Consider the following 21,210-nt stretch of genomic DNA (forward strand, 5'->3'; position numbering starts at 1 on the left):
ACCACACCCGCCCTGCTCTGCCAGCCACAACGTAACCGCCCAGGCAGCACCCAAGTACAGGCCCTAGGCCATGCAGCATGTGAGAAGCAACGAGGGCAACACAGTGAGACTAAGAGGAAGTCTGGAATCAAGTATGGCGCCAGACTCACCGCCTCTCCTCTGTGAGCCTGGGACAAAACTCTGGGCCCCTACGTCTCAACCCCTCTTCCTGCTCAGCCTGTCCTCAGAGCTTGCCATGAGGATCCAAAGGTTTCAGGAACAAAACTACGCCTGGCAAAGTGCAAAGAACTGTTACTACAATCTACTACCCACCTCGCAGACGAGAGACACGCGCGTGGACTCTCCGGCTGCACATTTCTATCCATCTGCCCTGGCCTCGGGCAACACGGGACGGGGCTCAGACCGATCCTGTGTAACCGCCTGAACCAGCAGTGGGATCGAGACCATGGTACACACAGCAGACCAGAACCGGGGCAAGGACCAGAGGGCACACGTCAGGCTGCACACAAAGGTGGCACACTGGGTCCATTTGGGAGAAACATGCTTGCATCGGAGCTCTGGATCTGGTCTCAGTACTGCCACCTGCTGGCTGAGAGGCTCGCCTCTCACTTGAAGCCTCCCTTTGCCCACCTGTGAGGCAGTGCTGCAGCCGCGTCTAAGTGAAGTACTCAAAGGCTTAGTCCACAGAAGACGGAGCACACGGTCCTAGTGCAGAGCTGGGACCAGAGAAAAGTGACACCAGAAACAGCAGCAAGCACGTGCCAGGCACCGTTCCAGGCGCTCTGCGGGAACTAATTCATTTAACCCTCAGGGTAACTAGATAAGGCAGATACAGGACAGGCGGCTGAGACGCAGGGTGCTCGTGTGAGTCACGCGGCTTAGGCATGGTGGGACCAGGACTTGCCCGCGCGCAGGCTGACCCCAGGGCCCGAGTCTGAGGCTCAGGGCAGTGCAACGGGCGGACTTACAAAACAGCAAGCTCACTGATCCCATTAGTGGACTCGCTACTCATCTGTCCAGGGTGTTACAGAAGGGACCCCTTTACTGGGAAAGGGGAGGGGACAGGTTGCATGCAAAGGCTACTAAGCCACCCTGCCCGCCGACTCTAGACTAGATGCCAAAGGAGCGTCATTCCCAAACTCTGCCACACTCTCCCTCGTGACTCTATCTGCACATGCCACACCTTTCAACTGTATCCCTTCCTTCCTTTGCCAGGCAAATTCTTCCAGCCTCTCAAGCCTTGGTTTGGTGAAGCCTTTCCCAAACTCCATGCTACTGTTAAATGCTCCTCTGTGGGTCCTGAAAGACTGCTCAGGGTGGGGCAAAGGGCTACAGGGGGCAACGGGAGCAGAGGACAAAATCCCCACACATACGAGAAACTGTGAATGGGCTTGTCTGGCTGAAAATACCAGGAGATGAGCGTGGAAAGGTACTAAGACCTAAAGGTTAGCCCAACGTTTGATTGTGAAAGCAATGGGGAGCCACGGAAATTTCTACAGTAAGACAGCACCTGATGAAGTGGCATTTCAGAAATCCGGGAAATTAAAACAGAGCTCCTCCATATAGCTCTCTGAGACCATGAATTTCTCCGGAAGAAGCCAACGCCATCATCCCCAACCCAGAAAAGCACACGGCGCCAAAATAACCTCCAATTCTGCCAGCACCCTCCCCTGCCGCACTGCCTCTTCACCACCCGTGGCCATCGCTAACTGAAGGCTTCCTGGGTGCTGCAGCAGCAAAGGCAGGTGGGTGGGGCCTCGCAGCCTAACTGCTGAACGAGACCAGGCAGCGCGCTCCTAAGTGCCCAACGACGTGTACAGAACAGGAAACAAGAGCCTCAAGGGCGGGGCTGAATCAGAAGGACACAAAAGACATTTGAACCATGTCACAAGAAAAGCTTGGTCCTGGCCGGGTGACAGGGCCAAGGCAGGGAATCTCGAAGAACTGAGAGAAGCAAGGTCCACACACAGGACAAGGTGGGTGTCCCACCGGCTAGGGCACAGGGCTCACGCAGGTAAGGGCAGACAGGCCAGCCTGTGGGCTCCAACCCGTTCCGAGGACTATGCACCTGACTTTTCAGGCAGTAGGGGGTCCCTGCAGGCTCTGAGCTAAGGGTCAGTGGTGCCTGCAGCCTGCTTCATCTTCACGGTGCAGCCACAAGAATCTAACCCTTTGTGCCCTGAAAGGGTAGAGAGTGACATCTGCACAGTTCTGTCCGCATACTTCTTGGGCTCAGGGCCACTCTAAATTAGCTGATTAATACTGTTGACACGACAATGACAAATGGTATTTTTCTCTAAATTTCCTCTAAAACCCAGCAGTGACTAAGAACCTTTCTAAATTTTCACTAAAGCTATATTTAACTGTTTCCTCAAACATCAAAAGATACATTACTGTAAGGTGACGGATTGAAGATAAAACACAAGGCTGGAGAATGAGGGCAGCACCATATTGAATCTGTTGAATCAACGTGAGGTCCCTACAGGGGAGAACACCCACTGAGCCCTGGCTGTGAGCCGGGGCCGTGCTAAAATGATAGATAAATAAATAAAAATGGTCCTTGCCTCAGATTTACAGCCCAATGAATTTCCCAAAGCACCAAAGTGAGTATGTCAAATTAATACAGTAAGACCCATTCATCTCAATTCCCCCCTGACGGCCGACTGCTGCCGTTCTGTGTTCAGCACCTCTTCCTGCCCTGGACTCTACGCGATCTTCTGCAAGCCTATCATGCCGAGAGCACAAACACGTCGTCTCTAGTCTCTGATGTCACACAGACATTTAATTTTAACTCTACCGCTCTTCCGCATAGAAGTCAACTAGATACCGCTCCCCAGAACAGACCGAATCCTTCCCCATGGACCACACCTACCACGAGAAAAGGTAAGTCACACTATAAAATGATAACGCTTCAGACTTTGGTCTGGAATACAATTCCAGCAACTTCTCTAGGACACCACCGCAAGCAACCAAGGTCGTGGGAATGTGAAGGCAAGGCACCTGGGTGGATGCAGACGGCAATGCAGACTTGGAGCCCAAGAGCAAATACACAGCTCGGCAACTCAGCCGTGTGATAGGAACGCATGCCAATGAATCTGCTCCACTGTGCTCGAGGAAGAGAAATAACTCATCATTTTAGTTGCTACCACAAAGACATTTTATTATTCTTTCACAAAAACCCTTACACTTGTATGGAAGTATCAGAATACATTTTCACCAGCTTAAGGGGAGAATTAACTAAGACACACAAATGTCTCCACACTCAATTCAAAGGACAGACTTACCTTAAAGCACAGAATCACATACGTGGCTAACACTTAACTCTTGGGATATTACTAATACAATTACCCTGTATTTATGGACAGAACAACCACTGTGAGCTTATCCCAGTCAGGTTTTTATTTTATTTTTTTATTTTTGAGAGCGAGAGACTGGGCGTGAGTGGAGGAGAGGCAGAGAGAGGGGGACACAGAATCCAAAGCAGGTTCCAGGCTCCAAGCAGTCAGCACAGAGCCTGACGCGGGGCTGGAAGCCACGAACTGCGAGATCATGACCTGAGCCAAAGTAGGACGCTTAACCGACTGAGCCACCAGGGCGCCCCCCAATCAGGTTTTTCAACCTGAATAAGCCTTCACATAGAGTCAGACCTGCTCTCTTTCACTAACCAGTGCTAACCAGTGCTAACCAGTACAGAAGGAAAGTCCCAACTATCCCCACACCCAATCTAATACAGCTAAATAGACTTCGAGAAAAATACACCATGCTTTTTCTCAAATTTGAATTATCCTTGCCAGGCCTCCCTTAGCACATAGGGGAGAATTAAAGAATTAAGGCTAGGGGCGCCTAGGTGGCTCAGTTGGCTGAGCGTCTGACTTTGACTCAGGTCGCGATCTCACAGCTCGTGAGTTCGAACCCAGCATCGGGCTCGCCGCTGTCATCGCAGAGTCCCCTGACCCCCCTCTCTCTGCCCCTCCCCTGCTCACACTCTCTCTCAAAAATAAATGCAATATTAAAACAAAAAAAGAATTAAAGCTTAAGAGGAATGATGAGACTACAGAATACCAATCACAGAGAAGCAGGTCCTTGAAGGAGAAAGGGCACAGGCTTCAGCGACAGAAGACTCACCCTTGAGTGTCACTACCCAAACTTAATTTCCAATCTTCTTAGGTGAGTCCCTGAACCCTACAGAGTCTTCAGTCTCCTCCTCAGTGTGGTGGCTGCTGTCACCCACGGGCCCTGCACGGCTGGCCAAAGTCACCAGATACCAAGTGTTTGAATACATCGTAGACAAGGAGGGAGACCGTCACACAGAGGTGAACGAAGACTTCCCGGCACGTATCTTGTGACTTCGGTCTACGGACACTTAAAGCTCTACGACACAGCCCTAGATGGAACCCGGGATTTTTACAAACACGAGAACCTGCAACATTTTACAAGTCACCAGTTCTTACCACTGTGCTTACAGCCCCTTAATGTTTATTTTTGCCACATAGGTGGCTACTGGGACTTTGTGTTTCATAACAGGAAGGTACAACCATTCGGTTTTTCCTCCCGGGTATTTCTTCAGTTACAGGGGCGGAGTGACCTCCGGATTTAACTATGCTCAACGGTCCATGGATCACCTCGAAGGGATCTAAGTCCTCACCGAGCATAATATTTTTGACTTTCGGTCACTGAAAGGAAAAGAAAGAAAAGACATCACATCAGCCTAGGAGGCAACAATGCGGCAATTTCCTCACTGGAACAAGGAGATGACCCTGTATCTCAGGCAGGTCTTCTCTCCCAGGACTCTCCAGACGCAAACGCCCAACAGGCTAAGACACACCTCCACTTAGCTGCCCCATGGACACACTGAGCTCAGCACGGCCAAACCAAACTCATCTTGTCTCTGATCGTCCCCTCCTGAAAAGGTTTCTGTTGTCAATAAACAGTACTGTCACTTTTCTGACTGCTTAAACCAGTAATGCTGGGGTCATCCTTGATTCCTTTCTCCTTCTAATCCTCCACTCAGACTCAGGACTGCCTGTCCTACCTCCTACACACCTCTCAAAATTGTTCATAATGGCCTCCAACCGATCTCTTTGGATCCACTTCTCCAACCAGTTCTACACAAGGAAGCACAACCATCACGTACCCTGCTTAAAACTCGTTTCCAAACTCCTATTTCACAGAGGCTGCAAAGGACTCCCCATGGGCTGATTCCTGCCTACTCCTCTAGCCTTGCTCTCTCCTTCAGCATTCAGGAACCGAGCCACGTGAGTCAAAGACTAATTATAATGTGATATCTGCTCTCCTCTTTCACAGTAATTACATACTTATTTTTCAGCAAATTACATGGCCATGAAATAAAAATCTCGCCCATTCCCAGCCTCCCTTGCAGCTAAGCGTGGCCATATCACTGGGCTTGAGCCAATGGGATGCGAGCCCTGCCCTTAAGAAAGGAGATATGGCCCTCTCCTTCCCTTTTCCCTTTCCTGCCGGCATAATGTGCAAAGTGACAGCGGAAGGAATCATTTGGGTCACTAAGTAAAAGGTGCCTGTGGATGATGACAGCACAGGAAGATGGATGGAGCCAGGTCCCCGATGACTGAAATTGCCATGTCAAAGCTGGACTACCCACCTGGACTTTTCCATATGAAGCCTGTTTACTATTTAAACCACCAACGCACGGGCTTCTCTGTCCCTTGAAGCGGTTTTGCCTAAGCCTCATTCATCACCCTATTCTTCCAGACTCTCCATTCTCTGGACTTTGGTGCACGTGATTCCCTCTGCCTGAAACACTGTTAACCCTTCTTCTGATCCTTGCCTGCTGTCACCCTTGAACTCAGAGCTGAGATGTCACCCTCCACATAAGTTTTCCTTGACTTCCCAGAGGAGATTAAATACTCTGGCTATTTTTTTCCCTACACTTTCCTTTGGCTAATAGTCACCACACCTATAATTGCTGGGCTCACGTGTGTCTCCTTCAGTACTAAATACCCTTTCAGAGCAAGTGTCTGCTTTTTCCACAGTCATCCAGGAGCCTGGCACTCAGCACATGTTCAACAAATATTTGCTCAGTGAACAATACCACAGCCCTCGAGTGACCTCTGGACAACACCCTGAGGATTTCTTGACCTTACATTACAGGGCTCCTGTCAGCGCCACTCACAGCTCTAATCCTGTCACTCTCAATGTAAATACTCTCCCTCCATTCCCTTCTGGACAATTCTGAAATGTGCCAACTCCTTCAACTGATCTGCACAGCCCTTTCTGGGACCACTTCATTTTCTCTTAATACACCGAGAGCCAGAGTGGAACGTATTATGTGAACTCTTGGAATTAAGAAAATATATAACATGGAGACCCTTCACTAACTAATATGATCACATTGTCAAGAACTGAGATATCTTACAGGTATCTTCTGAAAGAAAATGTAAGAAACACACAAACCACAGTACCTGAATTCTGACTACACACAGTAAACGTTCTTAAAATACTTTAGGAGCCTCTTGTTGTAAAGCGTACATCACTTTTTAACGTCATTACAACTAGCTGTCGGTCTACTGCTTTATATACTCACCCTTCACCGACCCTGAAGATTTTACATGGCTTACTCATTTTCACAAAATAAGCATCTTTTTGTCATAGCGCTGTGGAGTTAAAGAAATAGGGTCCCAAGAAGAAGGCAGTGGGACGTAAGACAAAGAAACCAGAAAAATCAACCTGATAGTATCAGGTTGCCAATGACTCAGTGGACGGCCCTGGCTCAGTTCTTTTCAACTCCACAATGAAACGTACAGGTGATTCCTAAAATCTCTTTGAAGAAACAACATTGTTGCCATATCAATTTGCTGTTAACCATTTAATAGAGATGATGTTGGTGACTTAGGCCAAAGGCTGTGTAATTACAAGTATTTACAGGAAACCTGACATTTGTCTATCAGTTTTAGGTTATGCGGAGGCTTGAGTCTAAAATACGGTTCTTCGACTATCTGGAAACAAACGTGTACTTTGGAAATGCTAGTTTCTGTGCGATGAGAATGGCTGCTGGAATGTGAGATTTTTCACTGTGTGTCATTTTCCTCCCACATTTGTTAGGCGCCCACACTGGATTCGGAAGGTGCTCTGGTCAATAAAACAGAATGGTTTTCTGTGTTCACTGCCACTCCCTCGATCCCTATACGCCTCCCTTCCCTTACACTGTCCCGGAGCCTGATAAGGGAGATCCAGAGAGCAACCGATCAAGCGTCAGGCCAGGGCACAAATGTCTGTACTACCACATGCAAAGACATCTGGGCTTGGCTTGCCCAGTTCTTCCAAGCACGAACGGCCTAGTCTGGGCTTTCCGCACCTCTAGTAAAGGTTAAAGAGATTCGCAGCCGTCCCCCGGAGTGTCCAGGCTGGAAGCGAGCGCCCCTTGCTCCCATCCTCCGAACTTGCGGACCTTGTGGGTTCCTGCCTGGCCCGTCTAGAGCCGCACCGCCCACCTCTTCACGCCCTAGAGGGCGACCGCCCTGCCCCCGCCCCCGCGGTCGCCAGCCGGGCCTGACCTCCTCGAACTGCTCGCCCGAGCAGCCGGCGCCACGAGCCTCCAGCAGCTCCCGGAACTGCTCCAAGGTGACGGACTCTTCGCCGCGGCCCAGCCGCTCTTCCAGCCAGCGCAGCAGCGCGCCGTGGTGCCTAGACACCAGAGACTCGCAGGGCGGCGCGGGCCGCAACGCCGCCGCCGCCTCCCGCAGCCGGGCCGGCTCCAGCAGCGCCGCGGCGGGCGGCAGCGCGGGCGCCGCGGGGCCCGGGCCGGAGATCGTGCCCGAGTCTGCGGCCCACTCCTGGTGCGGGCCCCAGCCCTCGCCACCGGCGGCGGCGGCTTCGTCTTCACTGCTGTGACTCGGAGCGTTCCCCATGGGGTCTCCGTCTCGGGCGTCCGGCTCTGCCGCCGCCGCCGCCGCCGCCTCCCCGCCTCGACCTGTCAACCTCCGGCGGCACCCGGCGGGCGGGGACAGGGAGGGGACGACGGCGGCGGCTGGAGCTTCCGGCTTCGTCGCCGTCAAGCGAGGACTGCCGTCGCAAAGGCGCCGTCAAGCGGATTCTACCAGATGCCGACAGACAGCACGCGGAGGACAGAGGGTGGAGCCCCAATTTTCGAGAGGGCGAGAGCGTCCTCACGTCTACGTCATGCCGCAGCCGCCTCTGCCGCCATTTTTGTTGGGGGCGGCGCCCGGCGCGGCCAGGCCCTCCTCAGCTTCCTTGCTCGGTGTCTCTCCACGTTCACTAGCTACGCTGAAAAATGACTGAAAGGCATCGGAGGCAGGGAGTGACCTTTCGCCACAGCCTTTTCCCCTTCAGTCCTCCGTTGTCCCTTTGGTGACGCGGACGGGGGCGAGAGGGCGTCGCGCCGGTGACGTCACAACGGCGTCGCCGCCATCTTGACCGCGGATGGCTGGGCGGCCGCTGGCGAGGAGCCGGGGCCCTGCGGCGGCCTGGATGCCGGGGCTCGGCGGGCGAGGGCTCTGGCTGGGCCTGGCGGCGGCGGTGGCGGCAACGGCGGCGGCGGCGCGGTGGCTGGGCTGGTGGAGCGGCCGCGCCGGCCTTCGCCTTTTCGTTCCCGAGGAGCTGGCCCGCTACCGCGGCGGCGCCGGGGACCCGGGCCTTTACTTGGCGTTGCTCGGGCGCGTCTACGACGTGTCCCCCGGCCGGAGGCACTACGAGCCTGGGGCCCACTATAGCGGCTTCGCAGGTATCAGCGAGGCGGCTCACGCCTTTTTCTGCTGCGACGCGGGCCCGTAGCCGCCTCTGCACCGTTCGCTCGTGCACTCATTCGTTCGTTCGTTCATCCATTCCTCGGCCTTTGTGTCCCCACGTTCCTCACACCGGTGCGGGGGCCGTGCTCCGCTGCATCGTCGCTCTGGTCTCTTTGGCCCGGTCGGGACCGTGGCCGACTGTCACCAGCCTGTACCTACCCCCCACCCCCACCCCCACCCCCGTCTGTCCCATCCGTTCTTAGCGGCGTAGGTTCGAGAAGCAGGCCTCCTGCCTCTTCAGTTGCCTACCGGCCGCAGCCTCCGAACACCTGCTTTGTGCCACACTGCGTGGCTCAGGGCAGAGATGAGTGAGACCTGTCCCTGCCCTCAGAGTTCCCCGACCGATTCCAGCCGCCTCCTATCCAAAGGAAACTTTCTTTGCTCCCACTCCAAGTCCCCCCTGGAAATAGTAAGTTCTCTCTTCTAGTATAGGTGCGCTTGTCTCCGTTAAAGGTTATGAGGTAGGAACGCACGGAACGGGTCTGCTCAGCTTCACAGCTCTTCAACAGAGCTGCGTGTACGTTAGGCCTGGAACGTTTGTCGGATGAGACGTATTGTTTTATAGTTGAGGGGACTGACGAATTTGCCTGAAGCCCCCACAACTAAGTGCTGACAGGCCTTGGGCCAGGATCTCCAGCCTCTTTCTTTGAGAGATGTTGTCCCACCAGCCCAGAGGGATAACCGCCTCCCAGATTAAGGAGGAGAAAAAATGCTGAGCTTAAGGCCACTAACGGCTGGTATTAAGTAAGCATTTCTATTTGTCGTAGTCTTGGGGAATGGGGAAGCTGCGTCTGGTGCTTAAATACAAGTGACTTCCGTGTCTCTAGGGAGAACTCCGGAACCGGAAGCATCCACAGAGAAGGAATTGGGGTCAGTCGGTGTTGCCAGGCAGGGAAGGGACTTCCCCAGAGTGCCCCGTGACCTAGAAGCAGAGCTGGTACTGGAGTCAGGGTTCACTTGCTGTCAGGGGAGGGGCAGTTGGTGGCGCCCAGCCCCGTCACACCCCTGTTGCAGCTGCCCTGGTGGGAAGCACAAGTGTGAGCATAGACCCTTTCGTCTCTGGGGTGATTTTCCCCTTGCAATGTGTCTGCAGTCTGCTGAGTTCCTTTGTGCCCGTTACTCGTCCAACATCCCTTCCTCGACCACTACTGTGCAGCCCGCCTCGTGCCGGGTGCCGAGGAATGAAATTAACTTAACGTTCCCCACCACCCACACAGTCTGGGAGGGTCTAGCAGATACGTTCCTTTATTCATTTGTTCGTTCAGTCAATATTTTTAATATGTGAAGATATAATCACATAATACAAAATCCACCCTTTTACACCATACAACTCAGTTTTTAATTTTTTTTTTTTAACATTTATTTTCGAGAGAGGGAGAGAGAGTGCGCACTCTAGAACGCAAGCAAGGGAAGGGGCAGAGAGAGAGAGGGAGACACAGAATCCGAAGCAGGCTCCAGGCTCAGCCGTCAGTACAGAGCCCGACGCGGGGCTCGAACCCACGAACCGTGAGATCATGACGACCTGAGCTTAACCGACTGAGCCCCCCAGGCACTCGTAGTTTTTTTTTAAAATTTTTTTTTTTTCAACGTTTATTTATTTTTGGGACAGAGAGAGACAGAGCATGAACGGGGGAGGGGCAGAGAGAGAGGGAGACACAGAATCAGAAACAGGCTCCAGGCTCTGAGCCATCAGCCCAGAGCCTGACGCGGGGCTCGAACTCACGGACCGCGAGATCGTGACCTGGCTGAAGTCGGACGCTTAACCGACTGCGCCACCCAGGCGCCCCTCGTAGTTTTTAATATAGTCAGAAAGCTGTGCAAACATCTTCCCAGTCTAATTCCAGACATTTTTATTCCCCCCGAAGGAAACCCCCATATCCACTGGCAGTCCCCACTCCTTCTACCCCCCAGCCTCTGGCAACCACTGTCTACTTTCTGTGTGGACATTTCACATAAGTGGAATCATACGCATGGCCTTTTGTGTCTGGCTTCCTTCACTTAGCGCAGTGTTTTCAAAGTTCAGCTTGTATCGTCATGTATCAGAACTGCATTCTGCTTTATGACCAAATGATACTCCATTTTATGTATACGTATATACCACATGTTGTTTATTTGTTCATAATTTGTTGGACATTTGGGTTTCCGTTTTTTGCCTATTACGGAGAGCACTGCTATGAACACACGTGGACACACTCGTGTGGACATGTTTTCAGTTCTCTTGGGTATATACCTGAGAGTAAAGTTCCTGGGTCATGTGGGAACTCTTGTGTTTCACGGTTTGAGAAACTGCCACATTGTTTTCTCAAGTGGCTATATTCCCACCATTGGTGTATCAGACTTCCAGTGTTTCCACATTCTCGCCAAATTTGTCTTTTTTTTTATTATTATTATAGTCAGTGGCTTTGATGCCGTAGTTCATCGTAGTTTTATTTGTATTTCCTGAAAAACTAAAGGCGTCAAACATCTTTTTCTGTGCTTGCTGACCATTTGTTTATTTTCATGGAGAAATGTCTGTTCAAATCCTTTGTCCATTTTTTTTTTTTCAATGTTTTTTATTTATTTTTGGGACAGAGAGAGACAGAGCATGAACGGGGGAGGGGCAGAGAGAGAGGGAGACACAGAATCGGAAACAGGCTCCAGGCTCTGAGCCGTCAGCCCAGAGCCCGACGCGGGGCTCGAACTCACGGACCGCGAGATCGTGACCTGGCGGAAGTCGGACGCTTAATCGACTGCGCCACCCAGGCGCCCCCCTTTGTCCATTTTTTAATTGAGTTTTTTTTCTTATTGACTTGTGAGAGTTCTTTATAAACCCTGGATACTAGACCCTTATCAGACCATGATTTGCAGATATTTTCTCCCATGTCATGGGTTGGCTTTTCATTTCTTGATGGTTTACTTTAATGCACAAAATTTTAAATTTTTGATCAAGTCTAGTCCGTTTATTTTTTGGTAGCTTGTGCCTTTTGTGTCTCATCTAAGTAACCATCACCTAATCCAAGATCACAGAGATTTATACCTGTGTTTTCTTCTAAGAGTTTATACTTTAGCCCATATATTCAGGTCCTTGCTACGTTCTGAGTTAACTTTATGCATGATGTGTTCTTTTGCATCTCGCCATCCAGTTGTCCAAGCACCATTTGCTGAAAAGACTCTTCATTCCCCTGGGGCACTTGGGTGGTTCAGTCCGTTAAGTATCCTCTTGATTACAGCTTAGATAACGGGCTCACAGCCCTGAGGTCTAGGCTCCAGGCTAGGGTTCTCTCTCTCACTCTCCTTGGCCCCTCTCCTGGGTGCATGCACACAGGCTTTCTCTAACCAAATAAATAAACATTAAGAAAATAACTTCTCTCCTCCCTTGAATTATTGAAAATAATTATTGTTAACTGACTTATTGAAAATTGATTATAAATGCATGGGTTTCAGATAGCCAATATTTATTGATAATTACTAAAGATTAGGCCCTACCAGACACTAGGGAGTCAATCCTGAGTTTGGTATGTTCTCTTCCCTGATAAAACTTGCAGACTAGTAGAAAAGACAGACATGACATAGTTATTACGTAAACAATTAATGAATTATTTTTGTGACAATGTTAAAGGGAAAACACACTTGTATTACCAGAGGCCCTAACCTAACAGGGGGAGGAGAGAGAGGAAGAGAGCACAGTGGGCAAGGCAGGATTGGTGGCTGCCAGTGTAGGGCCCTGAGTACTGTGTTAAGGAATCTGGATATAGTTCTAGGGTAAGAGGAAGCCGCTAAGGATTGTTTTTTCAATTTTTTAAAGTTTGTTTATTTTGAGAGACCATGAGCGGGAGTGGGGCAGAGACAGAATCCCAAGCAGGCCCTGCATTGTCAGCGCTGAGCCCGATATGGGGCTTGATCCCAGGAACCATGAGATCACGACCTGAGCTAAAATCAAGAGGCAGACGCTCCACCGACTGAGCCACCCAGGTGCCCCAGAAGCCCCTGAGGGTTTTTAATCAAGAGAATGACATCGGTTCATGTTTAAAATACCAGTGTAAATGATGTATGAAAAATAGTAGGGAAGGAACAAACGTAGGGAGAGCTGCTAGGGGTTTACTGTGGTAGTTCGGATGAGCGACAGTGGCCACTTGGGCCAGCTTAGTGGCACACAGAGAAAGACACGGATAGAAGAACCACTTAGGAAGACACAAGGGGGCGCCTGGGTGGCTCGGCTGAGCGTCCGACTTCGGCTCAGGTCATGATGTCACAGTTCGTGGGTTCGAGCCCCGCGTCAGGCTCTGTGCGGACAGCTCAGAGCCCGGAGCCTGCTTCCGATTCTGTGTCTCCCTCTCTCTCTGCCCCTCCCCCACTCACACTCTGTCTCTCTCTCCTTCAAAAATAAACAAACATTAAAAAAAAAAGTTAGACACTCAAGGACGTGAGGGATAAAGGAGGTGTTGCGGACTGCATTTCTGCACTGAGGAACTGTTTGACATTTACCAAGATAGGAAACACTCGAATGGCTGCAGGTTTCCTGGGGTGGGGGTGCTCGTTGGTGTAGTGTGGACATTTGAACTCGTGACACTTGTAAAACATCTAAGGGGCATTGAGTAGACCATTGGATACACCGGTCTAGGGCTGAGGAGAAGTCTGGCAATCCTCGGCGTAGAGGTGGTTGTGAAACCACAGGAGTGGACAGCCGAGGAGGAGGCAAGAATTGATCCCTAAGGCTGGTAGGAAATAAGCTAGAGAGGGAGGAGGAAGGCCAGGAATGTAGTGTCACGGAAGCCAGAAGACACGTTGATGCTGCTGAAGGTACACGAAGAAGATGATAAGCGCCAAAATACGTGTCCAAGATCCGGGAGCACGTGTCCCAGAGGAGGGGAGACGAGCTTTTCTTGGAGATGCAGAGGGGGGGTTGTCAGGTGTTTCTCAGAAGATAGGTTCTGGAGTGGCTGCAGTGCCAGTGATCTGCAGGTTAATCTATGTGGGCCCCTCTCTCCTGCAGGCCGAGACGCGTCCAGGGCGTTTGTGACAGGGGACCACTCTGCAGCAGGCCTGGTGGACGATGTGTCCGACTTGTCATTTTCAGAGCTGCTGACGCTTCAAAACTGGCTGTCGTTCTACGAGAAGAATTACGAGTTCGTTGGTAGGTATTCCACAGGCCATTTCCGTAGATTCTCTTCAACGGGCTTGCCGTTTTCTAAAGGGTTAGAGTTCAGGGGACTGGACTCGAGGTTCAAATCTGTAAAATACCCACGGATCTTTCACTTAAACTCTGGTGGTTAGTGTGGCGGTGCGTCCCAGAAGGACGTGGCCGGGACACCGGTTTCCGTCACTCTTAACCTTGGGAGAAGATGGCACAGCCGTTCGGTTTGGCTTCTGTGTGCCCCGGAGCTAGTGACTGCCTGCACCACCCTCGAACAGCCAGCCCCAGGCGCCTCGCTGTGCCCCAGGCGTCGGGCTTCAGCACCCCGTCCGTCAGGAAGGCTTGAAGCCTCAGTTTGTGTTCCATTTTGGCAAATACTGTTTTATTTTGTTCTGTAAGGAGACCAGCATTAGTCTGTGTCCATCCTGAAGGACCCGTCTCCCGGGTAGAAGTCAGGCCAATCCCACGTTTGTTAAAGCCGGTCACGGGGGCACTGCACTTGCTACTTGTGATGCTTCAGGGAATCACCTTTTAAACAGACAACCAGTGGTGTCCTAAAGAAATGTTAGACTCTAACCACTAGATGGCTTTGTAAACACTGGACATTGGGGTGGTTGGGCTCTTTTCATCCCCTGCAGCCCTGACCTCTCACTGTAACCCACGTTGGACGCAGCTGAGCTCCTGAGGGACATCGGTGTCACCTCACCACCGGGACGGGTCTCAGTTGGAGGCATTCTTTCTCTGCCCCTAATACCTCTGAATATCTGCTCTGTCATTACTACCCGGGTCACCTCTTCTGAGAACCTTGCCATCTGTACTAACGCCTCTGCTCCCTCCACATCTGACTGATCAGGCCTTTCTTCATACCATCTACATTCTTTCTGTTTCCAGTCCCCACCCCACGCTCTTGGTTGGCTCTTGTCCTCCCAGCCTGCAGACCCCTTCTTTATTGTCACCCAGTCTGCCCCGGGTCATTCCCGACGCCACAACCATGTCTGGCCTCTGTTCCGCTGAAGGAACTGACCTCTCTGCAGACCTTCAGGAGGCTGGTTGAAACATTTTGGTTAATAAGGACAAGAAATCTTAACACAAAACCGTAAAGACAGAGCTCTGAGAGTGGGCAAAGGGTGCCAGAGCAAACACGTCATCCTGACATTTGGGGAGCAAACTGACGTGTTTGTGCACATGAGCGAACCAGCCTTGTCTGAAGAGTGTTAGTGTGCGTGTGAGGGCAGGGGAGGGATGTGGTCTCGAGAGGCTTCAGACAGATTTTAGCTACAGTCCACGTCTATCTGAATACCTACGACGGATAAGGTGTGCTCCGTCCTGGTGGGAGCTGGGCCAGCGAGGAGTTGGTGCCGCTCCTGTGCTGTTAGCTCGCTCGATGGGCCGTGGGCCGTGTTAGGCTCTTTAGGGGCCCAGAAACCCTCAGGCCACGTCAGAGGATGAAGGTTTATTCTGTGCTGCGCGCACGGAAGTGAAGACGGGAAGCCACCTTGGCAGCCACATGGCCAAGCTGCACGAGCAGATGAGATCTCTTTTCTTTGTGTTCTGGATACAGCACTGGTGTGGAGACCCAGCCGGTGGTGACCACCATTCCCAGGACACGGCTCCCACAAGTCTTTCTCTGTTGCCTCTGTTACTGTTGCCCTCTGTTGGGGTCTCACTTCTAAAACCCACCACGACGGGCTGGTCGCCTTGCATGGAGACCCTCTAGGAGAAAGTTTTCTGCTAGGCCGACTCCTAGGCTGCAAGCCTGGTCCCGACCCTTCGTTTGTTCTAGTAAGCGTTTAAGATGAACGCTCCCTACGAAGCTGTTGTGAGTGCTGGGGTTTCACCGGTGGGAGAGACATGCCGTAAATAAGGAAACCGATGACCCGTTTCCAGATAGGGCTGTGTACGACTAAAACCAGTGTGATGGGGGAGGGGCCTGTGGCACCTTTAGAGCAGATGGTCGGGGAGGCCTCTAGGAGGGGCTGGGAGCGAGGGGCAGTCAGACTGAGGTCTGGAGAGAGAACGTTCTAGGCTGAGCAAACGGCGGTGCCGAGGCACGGTCCGCGAAGAGAAAGAAGCCTGTGTGCCGGAGTCTGCGGCACACGAGGGGGGAAGGGACGGCTGTAGCCTTGGAGGCCTTGACAAGAAGTCTGTGTTTGATCCACGCGCTCTCGGAAGCCACTGGAGGGCCAGACCAGGCATGGAGGTGACAGGACATGACTCGTGTTTTATGAAGATGGTCCGGTTGCTTTGTGCAGGAAGAACAGTAGGGAGGCATGGACCGAAGCGGACGGAGCAGGTGGGAGGCCACCGCTGGGGTCCACAGTTCGGGTGAGGCTGGGGGCAGTGGAAACGGGACGGGCAGAATCGCCGTGTCTTTTAGAGGTCGGACACGAGCAGAGGGAAGTACGTGCTGTATTGGAACGGGGTGGCGGCTCCTAAGCCAGGTCACAAAAGTGACGTGAACAGAACCGAAGTCGGGCTGAGTGGACCCGAGGGGTGGCCCGAATGCTGGGCACGCAGCTGCCACTGGCGTCCGGGCACAGTGGGGGCAGGTCATCCCTTTGAGAGTACTTTCTGCTGCTTGTCCTTGGTGCAGGACGGGGGGACTCGAGAAAGCCCCTGCCCCGAAGGAGAACTGACTGCTCGGGCTCAGGCCCACAGGCCCACGCACCACTCGCTGGCTCTTCTGAAAGAATCTAAAACTGTACCAAGGACTGAGTGAGACCGAGCGGGAAGAGGGTGGTGGGTGGAGAACGTGAGCCCTAGCTTCATGGGCCCCCCAGCCACTCAGCCTCCCGTGTCTCTTCTGGGAGCGGGGACCCCAGCTCCTCTCCCATAGGTGCTTAAGAGGATTCACAGAACGGTGGCAGTGTGAGCACAGCACCCGACACGGAGTAAATGCTCAATAAACGACTTATTTGTAGTTCTACCGGACAAAATAATTGAACGTGGGGAAGAACCGAGCCACAGAAATGTTACCTGACCAGCCAGCCACTTGTCTGACAGGCGCCTCGAGCACTGCGGGGCACGGAAGGATGGGTCACTCGCAGCGCGGCCCTCGGAGAAACGGCGTCAGCACGTGAGGCGAAGCCAACGGCCTCCGTGCTGGAGGCGTCCGCGGCTAGAGCAGGGGTCTCACCAGACACTAAGGAGTTCTCAGTCCGCAGCCCAGAAACCCTGGGGACTTGCACTGCACCACGGAGGTGAGGCGTTTACTCGTGCGTCCCTCCCGCCGTGACTCTAACCTCCACTCTCCCGTCACCGCAGGAAGGGTGATAGGAAGGTTCTACGGAGAGGATGGCCTCCCGACCCCAGAACTGGCCCAGGTGGAAGCCGTGATCACCCGGGGCGCGGAGGCAGGCCGGCGGGCGCTGGAGGAGAAACGCAAGTTCCCGCCGTGCAACGCCGAGTGGAGCTCCAGCAGGGGCAGCCGGCTCTGGTGCTCCCCAGAGAGGTAAGCAGGCTCCCCTCGTGCCTTCTCCGCCTCCCTCCAGGTCGTCCTGCTGGGACTCGGTGAAGCCGTAACCCAGCTGTTCCCCCAGGGGGACTTTTCAAAGTCCACACGCTCTGGGTAGCGATCCTCGATGCTGGCTCCGTGCTGGAGCCTCCTGAGGACCGACATCCCTGACAGTGAGGGACGGTTGGGACCTGGGCCTGTGTTCTGTTTGAGCTCCCCAGACACCCTGGCCTGGGCGTGGGAAGGCCCGAGTGCCATTGCTCGCTTTGGCCTGTCGACCCATCCGAGCGAGGGCCTCCCTCCGTTTCCTCCGCACACGTCACTCCTGCCTACAGGAGACAGGGGTGAAGCGGTGGGGGATGGCCCCTGGCGGCAATGACCTGAGATGCCGCCTTAAAGACGCTACAACCTCTGAGTGACTCGAGGAAGTGCGGCCTTTCCCGCAGGAATAACGTGAGGTGAGCCCGCTTCGGGTAGATGCCGCGGGGATTATCCCAGGTTGTTTGAGGAGCGGGAGACAAAACGTCTTTTTCTGCTCTGATTATCAGGCCAGCCTGGACGCAAATGCACTTGCAGCCATCAGCCCCCTGCCGCTGCGGTGCGGAAGAGGCATCCCCCACGCACCCAGCCTCAAGGGCCTCTCAGTAGGAGCCCAGCTCTCCCTGGGAAGGGTAGGGAAGCCACTTCCCGGAGTGCTAACTGTGTAGATTCCCCCTCTTCTGCGGGAAGAGGCCTTCTTGCCCTGCTCACGGCCGACTCCTTGTGCAGAGAGCAGACAGCCAAAGCCACCCGCTTACCCTGGGCCCGGCCCGGCTCAGTTCACCGGAGGCAGAGGCACTGTGGCCAAAGGAAAGCTCCTGCCGTCCAGTTCTGAAGAGACACGGCCTGCCCACCTGAGGGGACAGGCTGGGACACGGGGGCCCGGACGCAGGGGTCCCGGAGAGCAGTGGTCCCCTGGGAGGCTGCCTCCCCTGCCCAGCCCTGTCTTTGTGGCCCCTTCTTGCCCTAGTGCCTTCCCCACCCCTGTGCCTCGGCGCCATCTGTTCATATAGGGACTGGGTGTGAAGTAAGGGTCCCTGGGAGGAAGGAGACTGGAAGGAGGGCATCTCCGAGCCCTGACACCCTGTTCTTGGGGGAGCCACTAGCAGGGTGGTTTCTAACCAGGTCCTGGTCCCAGACACTGGGACGTACACGGGGCACCAGGTCCAGACTCTCACCTTCCTCGTGAGCCCACGGGGACCGGCCCACGCTGGGCCAGAGCGCAATGCTCCACCCCTGAAGCCCGGTGACACCTAGCATAGGGCCTCTCGCAGGGTGTGACCCGTTAGCCTTGGGTCGTAGCCTCAGTTGCCCACCTTCGGCCATGAGCCCCAGACCCTAAGATGGAGACACGGCCTTGTACTAGGATTGCAGCGGGGAGTGGAGAAGAGAATCAGGCCCAGACACTGCTTCTGGAAAGTTCCCAGGCCAGTGGGGGAACGCCTATCCCTGGGAAGGCACGGGACCGGGACCGGATGGCGGACTCTACCCACGGCAGGGGATGCTGGAGGAACTGGGAGAGTGTGAAGGGCCGGGGGACACAGGCTGCAGACCACCACCTTGGGAAGACGCCACATCACTCCTCCTTCCCCCTCCACAGAGATCCCGCATTCACGCTAAGAGTCCCCTGTCCTTCTGTCCCTAGCGGAGGGGTGAGCAGAGACTGGACCGGTGTCCCCAGGAAGCTGTATAAGCCAGGTGCCAAGGAGCCCCACTGTGTGTGCGTGAGAACCAGCGGACCCCCCAGCGACCAGGCTCAGGGCCTCCCTGTGCACACAAACCGTGGGGACTTGGATCACCCCAACCTGGAGGAGTATGCAGGCTGCCCCCCACTGGCCGTCACCTGCTCCTTCCCACCGGGCTGATCACAGACAGCCCTGCCTGCCGCACTCACTCGTGGCTCCCGACACGAAGCGGAGCGCCTGGAAGCATCTGCCCACGCTTCTGTGCCTGGGACCCGGCGTGGCGGCCCGCCCGCCCGTCCGTGCCGCTTCTCCCCCAGACCCGCCTGCCGCCTTCGTCAGAGCCCTCAGAGGCCAACCAACCTCAAAACTAATGGGACTGCCAGGCCAGGAAACAGGCTCTGGGCTCCAACAGCATCCTTCCCCGCGGCCGGTGAGGGCGCTGGGGGCACTGCAGAAGAGGGGACACATCTTCCCTTTGTGACTCAGACAGGCAGACAGGTCCAGAGAAGCAGTGTAAATTAACATGTCAGCATAACTCCCAGTGTTCCCCACTGGTTAAGCTTGTGACCCCTGACCCTTAACCACTTTTTGTATGTCTGAGACCCCTGCCCGGAGCCACGGCCACAAGTAGTTGGTCTGAGCCCAGTCAGTACCATGAGACAGGACAATAAAACCAGGGAGGCTGGTTCTGGAAGTGGACGGGCTTTTGCTCATACAGAGGCAGTAAATCCAGAGGCCTCTGAACAAAGCAACAATTTGAACGGAGGACATTCTCTTTTAAACGCTTAGGTGTGGGAGACGCCCGCACCTGCTTAAAAAGTGGTTTCCCATCCCGGACGCCTTTCCCAGGGGGTTGTGCGTCCAGGGCGACCTGTGATTCCTGGACAGACCCGGCGAGCTTCGTACCCCCGTCGAGCCGGTGGGGGAGGAGATTCCCACCTTCAGGCGAGGCCACGGAGCCTGGTGCTGTCCCAGATTCGTGTCTCTCCTCCCGGGTCTCCTGGTCCCCCCAGCTCTTCCCTAAACGTTCGCCGTCCTTCGTCATTAACTCGCTAGCTCTCCAGACCCGCCCGCTAGAAAGCGGAGGCTGCCTCCCCTCCCCTGGCAGTAGTGGGCACCCGGACACCCCACGACCACCCTCGCTGCCCCCTCCTGCCTCGGCTCTTCCCGAGCGTGCGGTAAACCCTGGCTTCCCTCCACTCACGAAGGAAACACCACTCTGTAGCACTGAGTACTTCCCGCCGCAGCCTTGAAAGCCGCCCCTGCTTCTCAGCCCCGCTCACCCCGCATCAGTCGCCAGCTCGACAGCAGGGCAAATTCTGCACTTGGCAAATCCCACAGCCACAGCCTTCCCGGACCCGTCACACTTGAGGGCCTCAGTGGAACCCTCCCCTAGTGCTTGCCTGATTCCCTTTTCTCCCCCAGGAGCCCCTGTCGGCCCATGAGCCCCCCACCCAGGTCTCCCACGTCAGCTGCGTCCAGGTAGGAGGCTCCCCAGAGCACTTCCGAGGCACCCAGACTCCACATTTCCGGCATTCAGTCTTCTCTCCTCCCTGGTGATGTCCCCGTGGCCGTGCACACCCAGTCACAGCAAGTGAGGACCCCGGCAAGCCATCCAGGACGCCTTCCTCTGCTGCTCTGCTCCTCCCACCCAACCCCCAGGTCCCTGGTTTCCCCGCCCTCCGCGTTGCTGCGAGCAGTCCCCCTGGATGACCAGGGTGGCCCCCACGTCCACTCCTTGGCCACTGGGACCCTCCAGCCGTGGCTCTCCTACCGTCACTTGGTGCACGGCTCCCTCCGGCCTCCTCCTAGCTGCAGGTGCCTGCGGGGCCTGCAGCAGGCTGTCCTTCCTCCTGTGCTGAGCTTGTCCACCTCTGACCTCTCCACAGCTCTGCTAAGTCAGCACCTTTTGGGAGCCTGTGCTAACGTGGCCCGTGACAGCCACCTTCTTTCTTATTCGTGAGTTTCCTGTCCGCCTCCCTCCCTGGACAGAGACCGAAGTTACCCAGCTTCGTGTCCCACACCCACAATATCCAGCGCGTAGTAGGTGCACAGAGTTAGCCCTGAGTTTACAGATGAGGCAACTCAGGCGCTCAGAGTCTAATAAGGGCACAGAGCAGTGGAGCTGGGCCTCGA

The 21,210-nt window shown here is 54.4% G+C and overlaps 2 protein-coding genes across 5 annotated transcripts in view; one reads left to right on the plus strand and one right to left on the minus strand.

The window, feature by feature from the left end:
- The window catches only part of ZZEF1 (zinc finger ZZ-type and EF-hand domain containing 1), a 104,016-nt gene extending 95,966 nt beyond the window's left edge, over window positions 1-8,050 (minus strand). For all 4 annotated transcript variants that reach the window (XM_045487255.1, XM_045487253.1, XM_045487254.1 and 1 more), the window contains exon 1: window positions 7,533-8,050. In XM_045487255.1, the coding sequence (XP_045343211.1) occupies window positions 7,533-7,886 (354 nt within the window). In that variant the 5' untranslated portion in view covers window positions 7,887-8,050. The remainder of the gene's footprint in view (window positions 1-7,532) is intronic.
- A 220-nt stretch (window positions 8,051-8,270) lies between these two features.
- On the plus strand, window positions 8,271-19,768 carry LOC123602944 (neuferricin). The gene is made up of 4 exons (XM_045487261.1): window positions 8,271-8,719; window positions 13,756-13,896; window positions 17,161-17,347; window positions 19,035-19,768. The coding sequence occupies exons 1-4, from the start codon at window positions 8,419-8,421 to the stop codon at window positions 19,252-19,254; spliced, it is 849 nt and encodes a 282-aa protein (XP_045343217.1). The 5' UTR covers window positions 8,271-8,418; the 3' UTR covers window positions 19,255-19,768.
- The last annotated feature ends 1,442 nt before the right edge of the window (window positions 19,769-21,210 follow it).

Source organism: Leopardus geoffroyi, chromosome E1, assembly GCF_018350155.1.
Source record: "Leopardus geoffroyi isolate Oge1 chromosome E1, O.geoffroyi_Oge1_pat1.0, whole genome shotgun sequence".
In the NCBI taxonomy this organism is placed as follows: Eukaryota; Metazoa; Chordata; class Mammalia; order Carnivora; family Felidae; genus Leopardus; species Leopardus geoffroyi.

Coding starts and splice junctions, on each gene's coding strand:
- LOC123602944 (XM_045487261.1), top strand. CDS start 8,419: ATGGCTGGGCGGCCGCTGGCGAGGAGCCGGGGCCCTGCGGCGGCCTGG. Junction 8,720..13,755: donor CCACTATAGCGGCTTCGCAG/GTATCAGCGAGG, acceptor TCTCTCCTGCAG/GCCGAGACGCGTCCAGGGCG. Junction 13,897..17,160: donor GAAGAATTACGAGTTCGTTG/GTAGGTATTCCA, acceptor CCGTCACCGCAG/GAAGGGTGATAGGAAGGTTC.